This window comes from Tympanuchus pallidicinctus, unplaced genomic scaffold (genome assembly GCF_026119805.1).
Source record: "Tympanuchus pallidicinctus isolate F22 unplaced genomic scaffold, pur_lepc_1.0 scaffold21, whole genome shotgun sequence".
In the NCBI taxonomy this organism is placed as follows: domain Eukaryota; kingdom Metazoa; phylum Chordata; class Aves; order Galliformes; family Phasianidae; genus Tympanuchus; species Tympanuchus pallidicinctus.
In genome coordinates, this window is record NW_026294733.1 from 12,921,385 (window position 1) to 12,936,036 (window position 14,652).

Genomic DNA, 14,652 nt, shown 5'->3' on the forward strand with positions numbered 1-14,652 from the left:
AAGTTTAATAATAGTTTCTTGAGAAGCTAACAGCTACATTTATATATTTTGATTGGTAAGTCTCAAACAGACTGATATGGCAGTCCTAATCCTCTTTGTTCTGTGGCAAAGATCAATTCACTACAGGGTACTTTTCTCTATCCTTTAAGATCTATTCCAGTCTTTCCTGCTCCTTTTTAACCACCTAGATGTAACCCACTTCAGTTCTTCTGCAGGTGTATTTCCAGGATACAGAAACTGCCAATTGTAGGTTTTTTGGTTGCTTTTTTTTTTTTTTTTTTTGTCTGTAGAAGCTATGAAACAACTATGAAGAGAAAAATCATTTTTTTTCCCACTGCTTGTCGTGAGGTTTAGTCATGCAGTAGGTTTATTTGTGGAATTGCTTTTTGTCTACATTACTTTTGTGCCACGGGTATTTTTATGGGTATTTGAGAATGTCTTACCTCACAACTCTTCCTCATCTCTTCCCAAGAAAAAAAGGAGGAGGAAAAAAAAATCTAGCTCTCTTTTGTTGTCCATTTAAATGTAAAATAAGTATAGGTGCAAATCTAAATGTCAGTTTAATCCAAATGTTATAATAGTTGTCATAAACTGCACCATCATAAATAAGACTCCTCAATCATTTTCAGACCTAATGCAATGGTAGTTACAATTACTGTATTAAATGGCTTTGCTAGTTTCTGATTTTCATCTCTGTTTTGTAGGATGGACATGTGGAAGTAGCACGGTTACTTTTAGACAGTGGTGCTCAAGTGAATATGCCTGCAGATTCGTTTGAATCTCCCCTCACCCTGGCTGCTTGTGGTGGACATGTGGAGTTAGCAGCTCTTCTTATAGAAAGGGGAGCTAACCTGGAGGAAGTGAATGATGAAGGCTATACTCCTTTAATGGAAGCTGCACGTGAAGGCCATGAGGAGATGGTGGCGTTGTTACTGGCACAAGGTGAGAGCACTGCTTCTTTAACATTCATTACGGAACATGTGGTACTAACTGTTCCCTCTCAACTAGTGTGCACAAATTCCTTACCTAGTATGTGGTTATCACTGCTTGTTGCTGTGACTGTAGAGTAAAGCTAGAACACCTAAGCTGCAGAGGTAATGAGCATTCACCTTTCTATGCTGTCTCTGTTCAGCTAGAATAACGGCTGTTTTGTTTCCTAGGGGCAAATATAAATGCGCAGACTGAAGAAACGCAAGAGACAGCTCTTACGCTGGCATGTTGTGGTGGGTTTTCTGAAGTAGCTGACTTCCTCATTAAGGCAGGAGCTGATATAGAACTTGGTTGCTCAACACCTTTGATGGAAGCTGCTCAAGAGGGTCATCTTGAACTGGTGAAATACTTGTTGGCAGCAGGTATGTGTACAGTACAAATCCTTAGCCCACAAACATTGTGGAATAGATGTTCTGTATGATTTAGAAGATACCTAGGCTTGATGGCGGGTAATGTAACTATCCGCAAATATTTAAAAGAACAAACAATGCAATTTCCCCTGTGAGGACAGATGAGAGTTGGGGCTGCTCGGTCTGGAAAGAGAAGAGGGCTCTGGGAGATCTGAGTGTGACCTTTTGGACTCCTTAGTAGGGTCTGTTGCAGGAGGACAAGAGGAAATGGTTTCGAACTAGAAGAAGGGAGATTTAGACTGGGTATTTATCAAAAATAAAAAAAAAGTTTTTACAGTAAGAGTTGTGAAGCACCTGAACACGTTGCCCAGAGACGTGGTGGATGCTCTGTCCTTGGAGACATTTGTGGTCAAGCTGTTCACTGCTGAGGAGTTGAACCAGATGGCCTTTGAGGGTCCTTTCCAAACTCAAATGGTTCTACTCAATGATATGTTCTGCCTTAATATTGTCTGATACTGTTAAGAGGAACATGCCTGATGGAATACTGGTTAATATTGCATCTCTAAGAAATACTAGTGCTCATTAGAAAAATTGTTTTCAGCATTTAGGGTAAAATTTTAATATGAATAATGCTTGTTTTTGTATGGGACTGCTGTGTTGACTGAGCGAAACTATCTACATACAAATAATCTGTCTGAATTAGCAGTGCATTTGAAATTTGGTAAAAGGCACAGAAGGAAAATTTCTGGAAGGTGCTAAACTTCTTAATTTTAAAGAATTATAAAATTAAAATGTTACGTGACTTTTATAGGGCATAATGATGATATCAGTTTAAAGTTGATAGAAGCTAAAGTACAATAATTAAAAAGTAAAGGGAGCTGTATTTTGGAAATCTTCCTTGTAATGGCAAATACTTTGTTTGATTGCTCTTTTCTAAGTATATGCATAAAATTCGTTGGATTTGTAATTCTAAAAAGTAATGCTCACCAAAGGGCAGTAAATCGCAACTGTGTCTCTGTGCAGTGATACCAGCATGTGATGCCAGTCACTAGTTCGCTTGAAGCTCTGCTCACACTGCACTTACACTGATAGTGTAGAAGTTAGAAAAGCTTTGTTTCGGCATCAGTTACTTTCTAAACACCTCTCACACTGAAAATAAGAAATTGGGTAATAGCATTCACTTTTTTAGAAGAACAGTGCATAATTTTCAAGTAGCTGATAAGTATGTGAAGCTAATCTAATTATTTCACTAAGATAGTTTTAAAGAAAATTATTTTAAAGAGCAGGGAAAGAATGAAATTTGTAGAAATATGCAATCATGTACCATAAATGTATTTCACTAAATAAGCGCGAAATGTGGCTGTCCTTGGCATGCAGCTACCTGTCAGATGGACAGTCTGGACAACCATCTGGATTCAGTGTTTGTAGGTAGAGCTAATGTTTCTGGTGCTGAAAGAGAAGAATTAGGAGCAAGTGAGCATGAAGGTTTAAGTGCTTAGACTGTCAGTCAAGCCTGTTATAAGCCTTGCCTTGTCCCATCTTCTCAGAGTATTTTCACTGTGAGAGCAATTTTTTAACTGTAAGAGTGATACCTGTGGGCTGTGGAAGCTGTTGGCCGTTGGGATGTAGCTGCTGTCGTGGATGAATAGCGTCTCGATTTTTGTGTTTGTCTGAAATGCTTGGTAAGGTGATGTCCAGTAAGGAAAAAATATTGATATTGTGTTTCTAGGAGCTAATGTTCATGCCACCACAGCAACGGGAGATACAGCATTGACCTACGCGTGTGAAAATGGACATACTGATGTTGCGGATGTGTTGCTTCAAGCAGGTGCTGATTTGGTAAGGCTTCTGCTACATCTTGTGGAGAAAAATCTTTGGTTTCAGACTTTATGCCAAAGCTCGTGTGCTTATAGAGCAGATAGAGGATTCAAAAAATTGGCATTCCTATATGGGTGTAAAAAAAGGTAGGAAAACTTTTGAGAAGTCTGCATATTCTGCTTGGTCTAAAAAGTGGAAATTTTTATTAACTACTGATCTCTTAAGTGAAAAATTTTAGCTGTCACGTATGTGACAGTTAATTTCAGTACGGTTCCTAGTATTATCTTGCATTTCTGCATTACCTTTGCTTCTCATGCAATTTGTCTTTTCCTAAACTTACAATTTTTGTTTCACGGCTGTGAAATTTAATTGTTTTATTACTAGCAGCTATTAATACTCTCGTTAATTTCTAAGTCTTTTTGATATATATTTTTTTTTGTGACGTAGCTTTCAAAATTTATACTAAGTACCACCTCTAAAATGACTTGCATAGTATGGTCTCTTTTGTTTGATCCAGGAGTCTTTTATCTTTTTCTGTATATTGCTTTCATAGTGTTTTTGTTCTGTGATGCTTTTAACCATTAACTACATTCTTTTTTTTTTTTTTTTTTTTTTTGTGTGTGTGTGGTTGTTTCCACTTTTCTGTGCTGTAAATGAGGCTTAAAACTGCTTTTCCATCAGTTACAGGTGTTTTTCTGACTTTAAGTAGGAAAAAGCAAATGGTACGTTAGTGTATTAAAGGAGTTCAGGAGCTGGAACTATTCTCCTTTTTCCACAGTCTGCTTTTGTGTTGGTTTGTTTTTGTTGTTCTTTGTTTTGTCTTAGTGTCTCATTATTCAAAGTTCACACTGATAAATGTAAATAAATGAATGCTATAACTCTTAATAACAGTTTTGCTCTTCTTTGTGAAGACTCTTCTTTCAGGCCCTACTAATTTATCTGCAGGAAAGTTGTAGTTCATAATTATCTGTTCCCACCAGGGAGGAAGGATATGTTAGTAGGATAGGTGCAGGGAAAGCTGGGGCTGGGGGAGGCTAGCATACCTCCTGTGCTTTGCTGAGTTCAGTGTTAGTTACCAAGTGGTAACCACTTCAGTAGATGTGAGATGGATTTTCTTTAAATCAACAGTAAAACCAAAGAATACGTCAGTTCTTCTTAATGAAAGATGTAGTCCGTGACAGTGAGCACAACTGCAAAGCTTAAAGCAAAGAAACATAGATCAGTGTGCGTAAGCTTTAAAAAGATGCAGTGATCACTGCTTAAATATTATTTAAATTGTTGTAACTTGTAAATAATTCTATTTTTTCATCTCGCCTCTGCTGTGATTGGGTTATATGGACTGGCATTATGCAGCACCTAGATGTGGCTAGTATTGCTGAGAAAACTCAAGCCTTTCTAACCAGAAGGTCTTTTTACTGCATTTTAACTACTTGTAATCAAATTGAAAAGCTGTCAAGAGAGTTATAGTAAGGAAGTAAGAATTGTTGTTGGTGGTAATTGTCTGTAGCCTATCCAAATAGTTGCTTATTATTGGAGTGTTGATTTGCACGTGAAGGCTTGCCATGTAGTCTCCTATTCTTTGAATTCTCGTGTTAAGTAACTTAAAAGCAAATTACAGTCTATAGCATAGATATGTTAAGCTTCAGTAGTTCCATCTTGAGATGGAGGGAAGATGTGTGTCAACAGCCATGTGGTGAAGCTGCAGTCATATCTAAATGGTACAGATAAAAAATACTTCGAACTGAAGAACTGCAGTGATACTTACAGAGAATGCTTCAAGTTTCTTTCAATTCTCTGCATTGCTTTGCTTTTTTAGAGGCTGTAAACTCTTTTGAATAAATTTGTTGTGTTTGTAATCGTTCTGAGATAGGTTTCATAAGTGTGTGTTACCTTGTGGCTGGAATATGAAATACCTTCCTTGGCAGTAGTGTAGATTATTCTAGATATCAGTGTTTATTTGTGATGTCTTAGATTAGATGATTTCACCAGGTTGTTGCAGGATGTCTGCCATGGAGTGGGAAATTGCACACAGATCTGGACTGATGTTACTCTGTCTTCAGTTTGTCTAGTTAATTTTGCTTTATTTTTGTTGTTTGGATACTGCAGGTGAAAATACATTTTCAGTTGCTGTTCTTTCTCTGCTTTTTCATGCTGCAACTGTAGTATTTCCTGAGATGGCTTTCATTAATTAATTGTTTACCGGAATCCAGTTTTTCTCTGGGGTTTATATCACAGATGCTGGGGATATTGGGATACTGATCTTGTGTTCCTTTTTGAGGAAAGTGTTGATTATGTCTGTACAGTAAAACAAAGCAAGGTTGAGGGCTGGTGTTGGAATGCTAGGAGAAAGGGCTGTCATTGAACCCATCTGCATGGTGTCACAGAGGACCTGGGGATTTTTCACTTTGGGCTGCACATCCATGTCTGTGTGGTTTTGGGCTGTGTGTGTAGTGGATGCCCCTGGGCTGTGGGGTGAGGTTTTGAAGTTCTTCATGGTACAAAGGCCTTGGAGGTCTGTGGACACTACCTTTGACATCATGTCATCCAAACTGCCCATTGGAAATGGTCTCTGATGCACCCCGTCATTCAGAACAGGGCCAGACCTGTGCCAGGGCGGCTGCTAAGGAAGAAGCAGTGTGAAAATTGTGGATCCTAGGCCTGAGCTCATTTCCTAGCCCTTTTTTATTTACCCATAGAGGTATATGAACGTTGAGTTTTGTTGTTAATATTTTTTGTTTCGTGACCCTTCTGCATTCAGTGTGTTACTTCACACCAGGAAGGCTCCTCACCACTGTTGAGACCTTTTCTCTGGTTCTAGATTGAGGAAAGAAGATTGCTTAACTCTTTCCTCCCTCCTCTTGAATTAAAATGACAGTAAATGCTGACCATCAAGATCTGTTACAATCACTTCTCCCATTTCTTCCCAGTTCAGAACCTCTACCTCTGCTTTAAGACCTCAAATCTGTTTTAGTTTCTCAAGCCTCCTCTTAGTTGCTAAGAGGTCAGGACTGTGTGGGATTCAAGGTAGAGGCTTTGGGGTTGCTGTCCTGAGGAGGATCCTCTTTAAGGCTGTGCTGATCACATTGACAGAAAGCAGATCATGTTTTTCATCCAGCTTCCTCTACTGTGCTCACAGAAAACAGAAGTCTTCCAACCTTGCTGAAGTCTTGCACCCCAGCTTTTTAACTTACTTCTGTGTGTTGCTCATCTCTAGTGGTGTTTTGTCAATCTGGAAATAGAATCCGGAGCCAAAATTCAAGTGATTCTAGTAGCAGGAGAGCTCTGTTTGAATTGAGAGTATGTTACCGCTATGTCTTGACATAAGGCATATGTGCTTCTTGAAAGCAGAAAGCTCTTGATTTCCAGGATCATATCCACTGGCATAGGTATCAAATATTAATTTGATCAAATCCAGGAACCAATTAAGATTTTGTGAGGTCTATGCTAGCTTAGTTAAGCAAAGCAGCTTTATAGGTATCAGAAGAAGTAAAAAAGTTATGTCTGAGATTAATGTTCTTTGGTTTGTGGTTAATTTTCCCTTAAAACTTAACTATGGAAAATAGTATTAGAAGTTACCAATGTTACCAATTGTCTTTATCTGTCTTCTGCAGAGCTGCTCACTCACGTAGGGTATTTTGGCATGACTAATCGTTTATGGACTGACTTCTTACCAATTATTGTGATGCTTTTCTGATGGAGTTCTTAAAGGGGTGTCCGTAAAGGAACAAAGTTGGCTTGTGGAAATGTGTAGGCCTGCCAAACTAATTTTGCTACACCATGTTAATGTATCCATCTTTAAATTTATTTGCTTTTCCTGAGAATAGGAGTGATTTCTACTAAGGCATATCTGAAGACTTCAGCCTATGATTCCATCCCTATATTAGTTGCATTCTGATTCCTTTATTGCCAGTAGGATTAAAGACTTTTGGGTCACAGTCTGAATTTCTGCCTCCAGACAAAATGTAAAGTATATTTGGCTACAGATTTTTTGACAGGACAGAATGCCTACTTGAGATTTTATGATTGTTAGGAGTTTAACTTTGGAAATTAGAGCTCTGAAATATGATTAATTAAAACACTTTATTTTAGAATACTGTGGCATATTAGCTTCACTGGAAAAAACAACAGCAAAACAATATTACAGTAATAGTTATTTGCCTGTATGACATGAATTCCTGAAATCTCAAAGCTGAAAGAGTTTTTAATATGAGAGATGTAACTTTTTCCTAAGGGGACTAGCAGGTATCTTATACAGGCTCTGAGCTGAAGGGAAGACATGCAGGTTCCCTCAGGAACCGTGCTAAGATCTGTTAAGGTCAGGAAAATACTTGGTGATGCTTAATGAGGTGTAATGTCCTGCTTTTAAGCACTGTGAACTTGAGATTTCTATCTCCATTTTGAAAACAAGACAGCTTTTGACAAAGTCATTGCATCTTTGCTTCTTCCAGTATAGCTGGAAACAAAACATGTTCTTTTTTGGACTGTGAGAAGAAGATCCCAGCTTTTCAGAGCTGTGAAATACAGGAAGGAGTTTTGAGTTCAGATTTACTGATCTGGATGCCTTGCAGCTTTACTTGAGACTCAGGGGAGTTGATCAGTGATGGAGATTTTCTTTCTGCTACAAGAAATGTGGACACTTTTATGCTGAAGTTGAGAGATGGGAGAGAAGCTCTGAGGGCAGCTTCATCTTTTCATGCTTGTTATTTTAGCATATTTTTATAAATTTGCGCAGTTTCTTAAGACTACACCTGGCTCTCCTGTAACTCCACTTGCAAAAAACAAAGCAAAACAGAACAAAATGCCGCATTACCCCTTGACCCTTCCCCTACAACAGAAATATTTTTACTGATTCTCTTGTCATTGCAGGAATTGTTACTTTGCCTTCAGCTGATCACAAGTTAACATCACTTGCGCTAACGTGGCTCTTTAATTAGAAACTCACTGTCCTATATGTGTGTGACACATTGTGTTTGCTGTACTATAAGTAAAGCAGTATTTAAATACCTACAAGAATAGCCAATACAAGGATTTGAAAGAAACCGTAATAGTAATAGCTATATTTTTGTTAGAGTGAGGGATGAGTTTCTGTACTGATCCTTGAACCATCATTGGGATGTCAGGGATTTTAGGTCTCTGCCTGGACCTCAGTCTTCTAAAAATAAAGGGAAAGGCAGTAAGGAGTCAGTCAACTTTTTTTTTTTTTTTTTTTTTTTTCTTTTTTTCTCCTGTTAATACCTTTTTAATGCTGTATTTTGTAATTTCTGGGTGGGATAAAATACAGTGTAACACTTTCTTTTGTCAGTAGTGAACGAAAAAGCATTTTGTGTTTAACTAGATGCTATGCGTAATCTTTGTGCTACCTTCATGAACGGCTTGCAGTAGAAGGCTCAGCTGGTGAGGGCTGCTTGCTTGGATTTATCTCTGTGCTTGTCCAGCAAAGCAGAGTATTCTGCTGGTGGATCTGTTCCATTAAGTTCACATTCCAGGTCTTCATGACCAAGAATGACATTTATTTGTAGAACAAGAGCCGTGAGTTCTTCTTTTTCCTTCCGCAGGACAAGCAGGAGGACTTAAAGAAGACTATTTTGGAGGGCATAGAGACGGGCAAGCATCAGGTGAGGTTGGCCTTTGATGCTTGTAAGCTGCAGCTTCAGGATACACGCTGAAGAGATAAGCATGGCTTTAAGGCATTTAAATTTCTTAAATTCTTCTTAAAGACTTGCTGTGTAGACTAGAAATGCCTTCTTTGTGCTGCATTTTCTTCTTCTGTTGGGTTTTCTGAAACCCTGTTAAAAAAAATCCAAAGTAACTCAAACTTCATGTACATGTAGCAGGTTATCTCGTTGACTCTGTTAGCTCATATAGCTGTGATAAACTTATTGCAATGTTTGTTTTCCCTCTTCAGATGTTTTCTTTGAACTAGAGGCGTAGTTGAGTTCCTGCCCGAGTCACTGGTTTCCTTTGTGCCTTCAGGAGGTTGTCTGGGGCGATTAGGTTGGTGGCAGCTGGTGTACTGTCTTTTGATAGGAGTTAAATCTCAAAAATTAGTGGCATATAAATGAGAACTGCACTACTTGGTGGCTATCATCACTACTTTTGTGTAAATCATTTTGCTTAAAATAACAAATTTAGCCATTAGTTGTTGAATATCCTCTTAGGAATTCACTGTTCACTAAGGGAGGACACTGTTGTGGACTAGAGGCTTGTCAAAAAACTGAAGAGAGCAGTGGGGCTTTACTTAAAAAGTCATTTTGTTCTGAATCTCTTAAATAATATTACATTGGGAAACAAACTCAGAAGTATTCCAGTAAATACATGCAACCCAAAGAGAGTAGTTTAATAAAATTAAATAAAAAATTCTATTAAAATGTAGCTAATCTTAGAAGTGAATAGAATGGGACTTGAAGTCAAGAATAAAAGCATTATCATTGATAATTATTAGGTTTTGATTATTTGATTATAGGATAAATATGCTTTTGATTGTATTGCTTTTTGTCTAGAGGGGAAATACTTATTACTGTCTGGATCGTCATCTACTTCTGGGGTTCTGGTGAAAAAGGTGCAAGTAATGTAAACTCTTACTTTGGGGAATTCTCTCACATTCCCCTCTCTTCCTATATGATATCCAAACCTACAGAAAATTACACTCAAGCCTTCCTTCTGTTTGGATTGACCGAGCTATTCTCTGCATGTAGTCTCCTGCTTTTCTGGTCAGGGCTGGCATAGGTGTTTTTTTTAACAGAATTACTCAGGAGTTGGTCAGTGAAGAAAAGATGCAGAATATTGTGATGACTGCTATAGTGTAGATAGCAGGGAAAACTGTCCTTGCTGATAAGTTCTTTGCTAGTTCTTGTCCTGACAAAATGAGTGTTTGCACTTCCTCCTTGTATGAGCAGAAAATACAAATACAGCAAAGCGGATGTGGGATGTTGTTGGCCAACTTTTATGTTCCCTATCCTAATCTTGACCAAGTTTCTACTGCAGCATGAAAAAAGTTTTGAAATTTTTGGTGATTTCAGCTGAAAGAAAGGATGCAAGTAGACAAAGACAGGGCATTGCCTTAACTTTTGACTTTGATTTGTTCTAGATGTTTAAGTTGATGCTAATTTATTGGCCTTTATTAGAGCTCAATGTAGTCTTGCAGTCATAGAATTAGCTTTTTAAAAAAAGTGAAAAAAGCATTTCTGTCTTCTGATATGACAGTTTTATAGTATTCTTTTATAACTTTGGAAAATTTATAGCAGATGGGCACACAAATGTTTTAGCTTGGCTGGACTGAAGATGTGTATCATAAAAGAGATGATCTGAGGCAGTGCAACTTTTCAAAAAATCATACCTGGCCAATCTGATGACCTTCTGTAATGGAGTGACAGAATCGGTGGACAAAGGAAGGGCAACTAATTTTTTCTACTTGGCCTGTCTGCAAGATCTTTGACAAGTGGTCAATGATAGTGGTCCTATACTGCTTTCTTACCGCTAAATTGGAGAGTTGGATTTGAAAGATGAAGGTAAATTTGATGGATGATTGTAGCCAGAGAGTTGAGGTCAATAGCTCTATGTCCCAAGTAAAAGCCAGTGACAAGTAGTGTCCCCCAAGAGTCTATCAATGACATAGACAGTGGGATCAAGTGTACCCTCAGCTGACGATGCTAAGCTGAGCGGCATAGTTGATACAACTGAGCAAAAGGAGGTATGGCCATCAGGGCGAGAAAGGGGAAAATTATGGAGCAAATCATCTCGGGTGAGATCACACGTGTGTGGCATCCAAGATCCCAGCCAGCACGGGATCATGAAAGGCAGGTCGTGCCTGACCAACCTCATCTCCTTCTACGACTGGGTGACCAGCCTGATAGATGAGGGAAAGGCTGTTGATGTAGTGTACTTGCACTTCAGCAAAGCCTTTGATCATAGTATTCTCGTGGGGAAACTGCCTGGACAGATCTACCCTTCTTTGGGTAAGGAATTGGATGGAGGGCCGTGCCCAGCAGGTAATGGTTAATGGAGCTAAGTCCAGCTGACGACCCATTTCAAGTGGTGTCCCCCAGGGTCGGTACTGGAGCCCATCCTGTTTAATATCTTTACTGATGACCTAGATGAGGGCATTGAGTGCACCCTCAGTAAGTTTGCAGATGGCACCAAGCTGGGAGGTGGTGTCGATCTGCCTGAGGCTAGGGCGGCCCTTCAGAGGGGTTTAGACAGGCTGGACTGCTGGGCTGAGGTGAATGGGATGAACAAGGCCAAGTGCCGGGTCCTGCACTTTGGCCACAACAACCCCATGCAGCACTATAGGCTTGGGGATGAGTGGCTGGATGAGTGTGAAGAAGAGAAGGACCTGGGGTGTTGGTTGATGCTAGGCTGAACAGGAGCTGACAGTGTGCCCAGGTGGCCAAGAGGGCCAATGCCATCCTGGCCTGCATTAGAAATAGTGTGGCCAGCAGGAGCAGGGAGGTGATCATCCCTCTGTGTTCAGCAATAGTGAGGCCACACCTCGAGTACTGTGTTCAGTTTTGGGCCCCTCACTGCAAGAAAGACATCACCTTGAGGACACATGTTTAATTCATTTAGGTGAGCAGTCAAATCCACCAAAAATGCTAAATCTGTGAGCCATTCTTCATCTTCCAGGATCTGGCACAAATTTTCCTTTTGATTCCATTGATTTAATTTCACAAAGCGTAAAATCTTTTTTAGCTTTTTACCCTGACTTAAGCCACTTTACTTCAGAAAAGTAAATGACGTTTTCATAATCAGCATCCATATTGTTAAGGAACCCCGGGAATTGGCGATAATTCAGTCCTTCAGTCTTATGACATTTATAACTTTGACGATTTCCACAACATTATTGATTTTTAAAGCTTTCATGCATAAGTTTTCTCAGGGTAGGATGCAGTGGTTTTTCATCAAATATTAATTGCTGGTGGCAATTGTGTCATTTTCTGTTAATTCCCTTTTGACCAGCTGTCACCAGGCCCATCAGCAGCTGTACTGGATGTGTTGACTGAAATTCAAGAAAATTGCTTTCATGTCATTTTCACTGCCATTTTTTTCAGTGGCATTGTGTTCTGTTATTCTGCATTCAGAAGTCTTATTGATTAGTTGTTTTTCTGGCAATTTTATTCTGTAGGACATTCTGCTTTTATATTTGTAAATAGCACTATAACTCCCTGTCAGTACCAAATGTTAACTTTCACACTTGGATGTTTTTTAAATTAAAAAAGACAACAACATAAAACCCCAAGTTTTCTATTGTTTTTGTTGTATTATCAACCAGACTGAATGAAGAAGAGTGCAAATTCAGACTCGGGGAAGACAGTATTCTCTTACTTTGTTGCAGTGGAATAGTTAATATGTGTTAGTCAGCATTCTTTGTAGTATTGATCATGTCCACCTAACAGGTAGATTTTCTGACTCTAATTTCTCTAATACAGCTGTCTTGAACCACATCTTTCCATTGTCGGAAGCTTTTTAAATCAGAAAATTGTTGTTATTGGTCTGTCCTTTGTTATTTTGTGCCATCTGTGAAGCTGAAGTCATCCTTTTGTCACTCTTGAGTTTTCTTTTCAAGTCCTTTTATTCAGAGACTTTATGACCTGAAATGAAGGATCCATCAAAGAAAAGCAATAGAGGCAGTTGTCTAACTTTTATTGCTAATCATGTTCCGTGTGTCGTAAAAAGGTTTTCTGCAGTTTGGACGTTATTTCAATTCTGAAATCTCATCTGCTGCATTAGTTCTCAGAACTGCTACGTGATGGTTACTTGTGTACTTCGCAATGTTTGCTGATAAGTGTTTGCTCATCTCTGAGGAAGAAATGAGATGTTATTGTTCTCAAGTGTGTTATGTGTTCAAATGCTAAAATAAAAATACGTATATACAGGGAAACTTACTTACGTGACTAACAGTAGAGATGCAGTCCTTATGCCTTTTGGCAGTGTGCGTCAGTAGTTAAGGTATAAGGAAAATTAATTCCAGTCAATTAAGAAGATGGGTGGATCTTCAGAGACTGATGGTTCCGGTCCCATCACAAGGTCATTCGTGAGCTGAAACGTTAGAGATTTTACCCATTTACACAACACTGTTATTTCTCTTTTACAACAGGAACATGAATCTGAAGGGGGGAGAACCCCACTAATGAAGGCTGCACGAGCTGGTCATTTATGCACTGTGCAATTCCTTATTAGCAAAGGTAAAATATTTTAAAAATTGGTATTAAAACTTAAAATATAAAATGCCACATAATTCAGCATTTGTCATCGTGTAGGTTAGTCTTATGTATATATGAGCCCTTGTTAGGCTGTTAGGGATTTTCTGTATTTCATTTGGTATATGATAAAAACAAAGCACAGAATATTTTGCTGTTTTTTTTTTTTTGTTTGTTTGTTTTCCCCAACTCTTTTGTAAAGATCAAGAAGTAGTTTTGGAGTATGGCAAATATATTCAGGTTCACAAAAAAAGCCAAAGTAAAGAATACTCACACTCCCCCGGAAAAAAATCAAACCATCACCCTCAAGGGTCTGCCTGGAACAACAGAAAAAACACCATGCAGTAGTACTGATAAGAGGTTAGAGTGAGTGCCTTTTAGTGCACCTTCTCTTATGACTTATGAGGCCCACTATTACTGTGTCATTTGTATGTTGTTGAGATAGTGACAGTTCTGTATGCAAGCCAATAGTGTATTTAAAATCTCTTGCTTTTACCCCAGAATTATGTATGAATTTAGATTATTGGAAGAAAAATGTTGTCCTTATTCCAGAAAATATTCCAGCACCTGTTGATATTTTAGTAAAAATATCCTTGTGTTTAATTCTTGGATTTTTTTTTTTCTCTCTGCAGGTGCCAATGTCAATAGGGCTACAGCTAATAATGACCACACAGTGGTGTCCCTGGCATGTGCAGGAGGCCACTTGGCAGTTGTTGAGCTCCTTCTGGCTCATGGCGCAGATCCTACTCATCGACTCAAGGTATTCGCTTGAAAGTGCTTGTTTATTTTGGGTACTTCATGTACTAAAACAACCATGTGGTTGATTTAGTGTATTAAAAAATGTGAAATTTTAAATGGACTAATTCATGTTTTGCATGCCATAGAGCAGAATCCATCTTCTGATTTATTTCCAATTTCTCAATTCAGGATGGTTCAACAATGCTCATTGAAGCTGCCAAAGGAGGACATACAAATGTTGTTTCTTACTTGCTGGATTACCCAAACAATGTTTTGCCAGTTCCTTCAGCAGACTTGTCTCAACTCACACCTCCATCTCAGGATCAGACTCAGGTATTTTAAACACGACAATAACTGTTTCAAATAAAAATTTCCTTTGGAAGAGGAAAATAATGTATGTTTGAAAGTAGCAGCGTGAGAAAGTTGATTGGAATTGTCTGCAGTGCATGAACTGCCTTGTATTCTGATCCTTAAGCAGGCTAGTCCCAAACCTAATCTCAAAAGTGTATTGCTTTTTTGCATTTGCTAAGTATTTTGTTTTACAGTTCTGAACCACTATG

The 14,652-nt window shown here is 38.6% G+C and overlaps 1 protein-coding gene across 4 annotated transcripts in view; it reads left to right on the plus strand.

Moving 5' to 3' along the window:
• Positions 1-14,652, plus strand: part of ANKHD1 (ankyrin repeat and KH domain containing 1) — a 99,160-nt gene that overhangs the window by 42,115 nt on the left and 42,393 nt on the right. For 2 of the 4 annotated variants that reach the window (XM_052684479.1, XM_052684480.1), the window contains exons 8-14: positions 705-942; positions 1,161-1,352; positions 3,070-3,179; positions 8,714-8,773; positions 13,252-13,339; positions 13,987-14,114; positions 14,282-14,425. In XM_052684479.1, the coding sequence (XP_052540439.1) occupies positions 705-942; positions 1,161-1,352; positions 3,070-3,179; positions 8,714-8,773; positions 13,252-13,339; positions 13,987-14,114; positions 14,282-14,425 (960 nt within the window). Of the gene's footprint in view, positions 1-704; positions 943-1,160; positions 1,353-3,069; positions 3,180-8,713; positions 8,791-13,251; positions 13,340-13,986; positions 14,115-14,281; positions 14,426-14,652 lie in introns of those variants that run through there. The other 2 variants (XM_052684481.1, XM_052684482.1) reach the window with 2 other exon arrangements.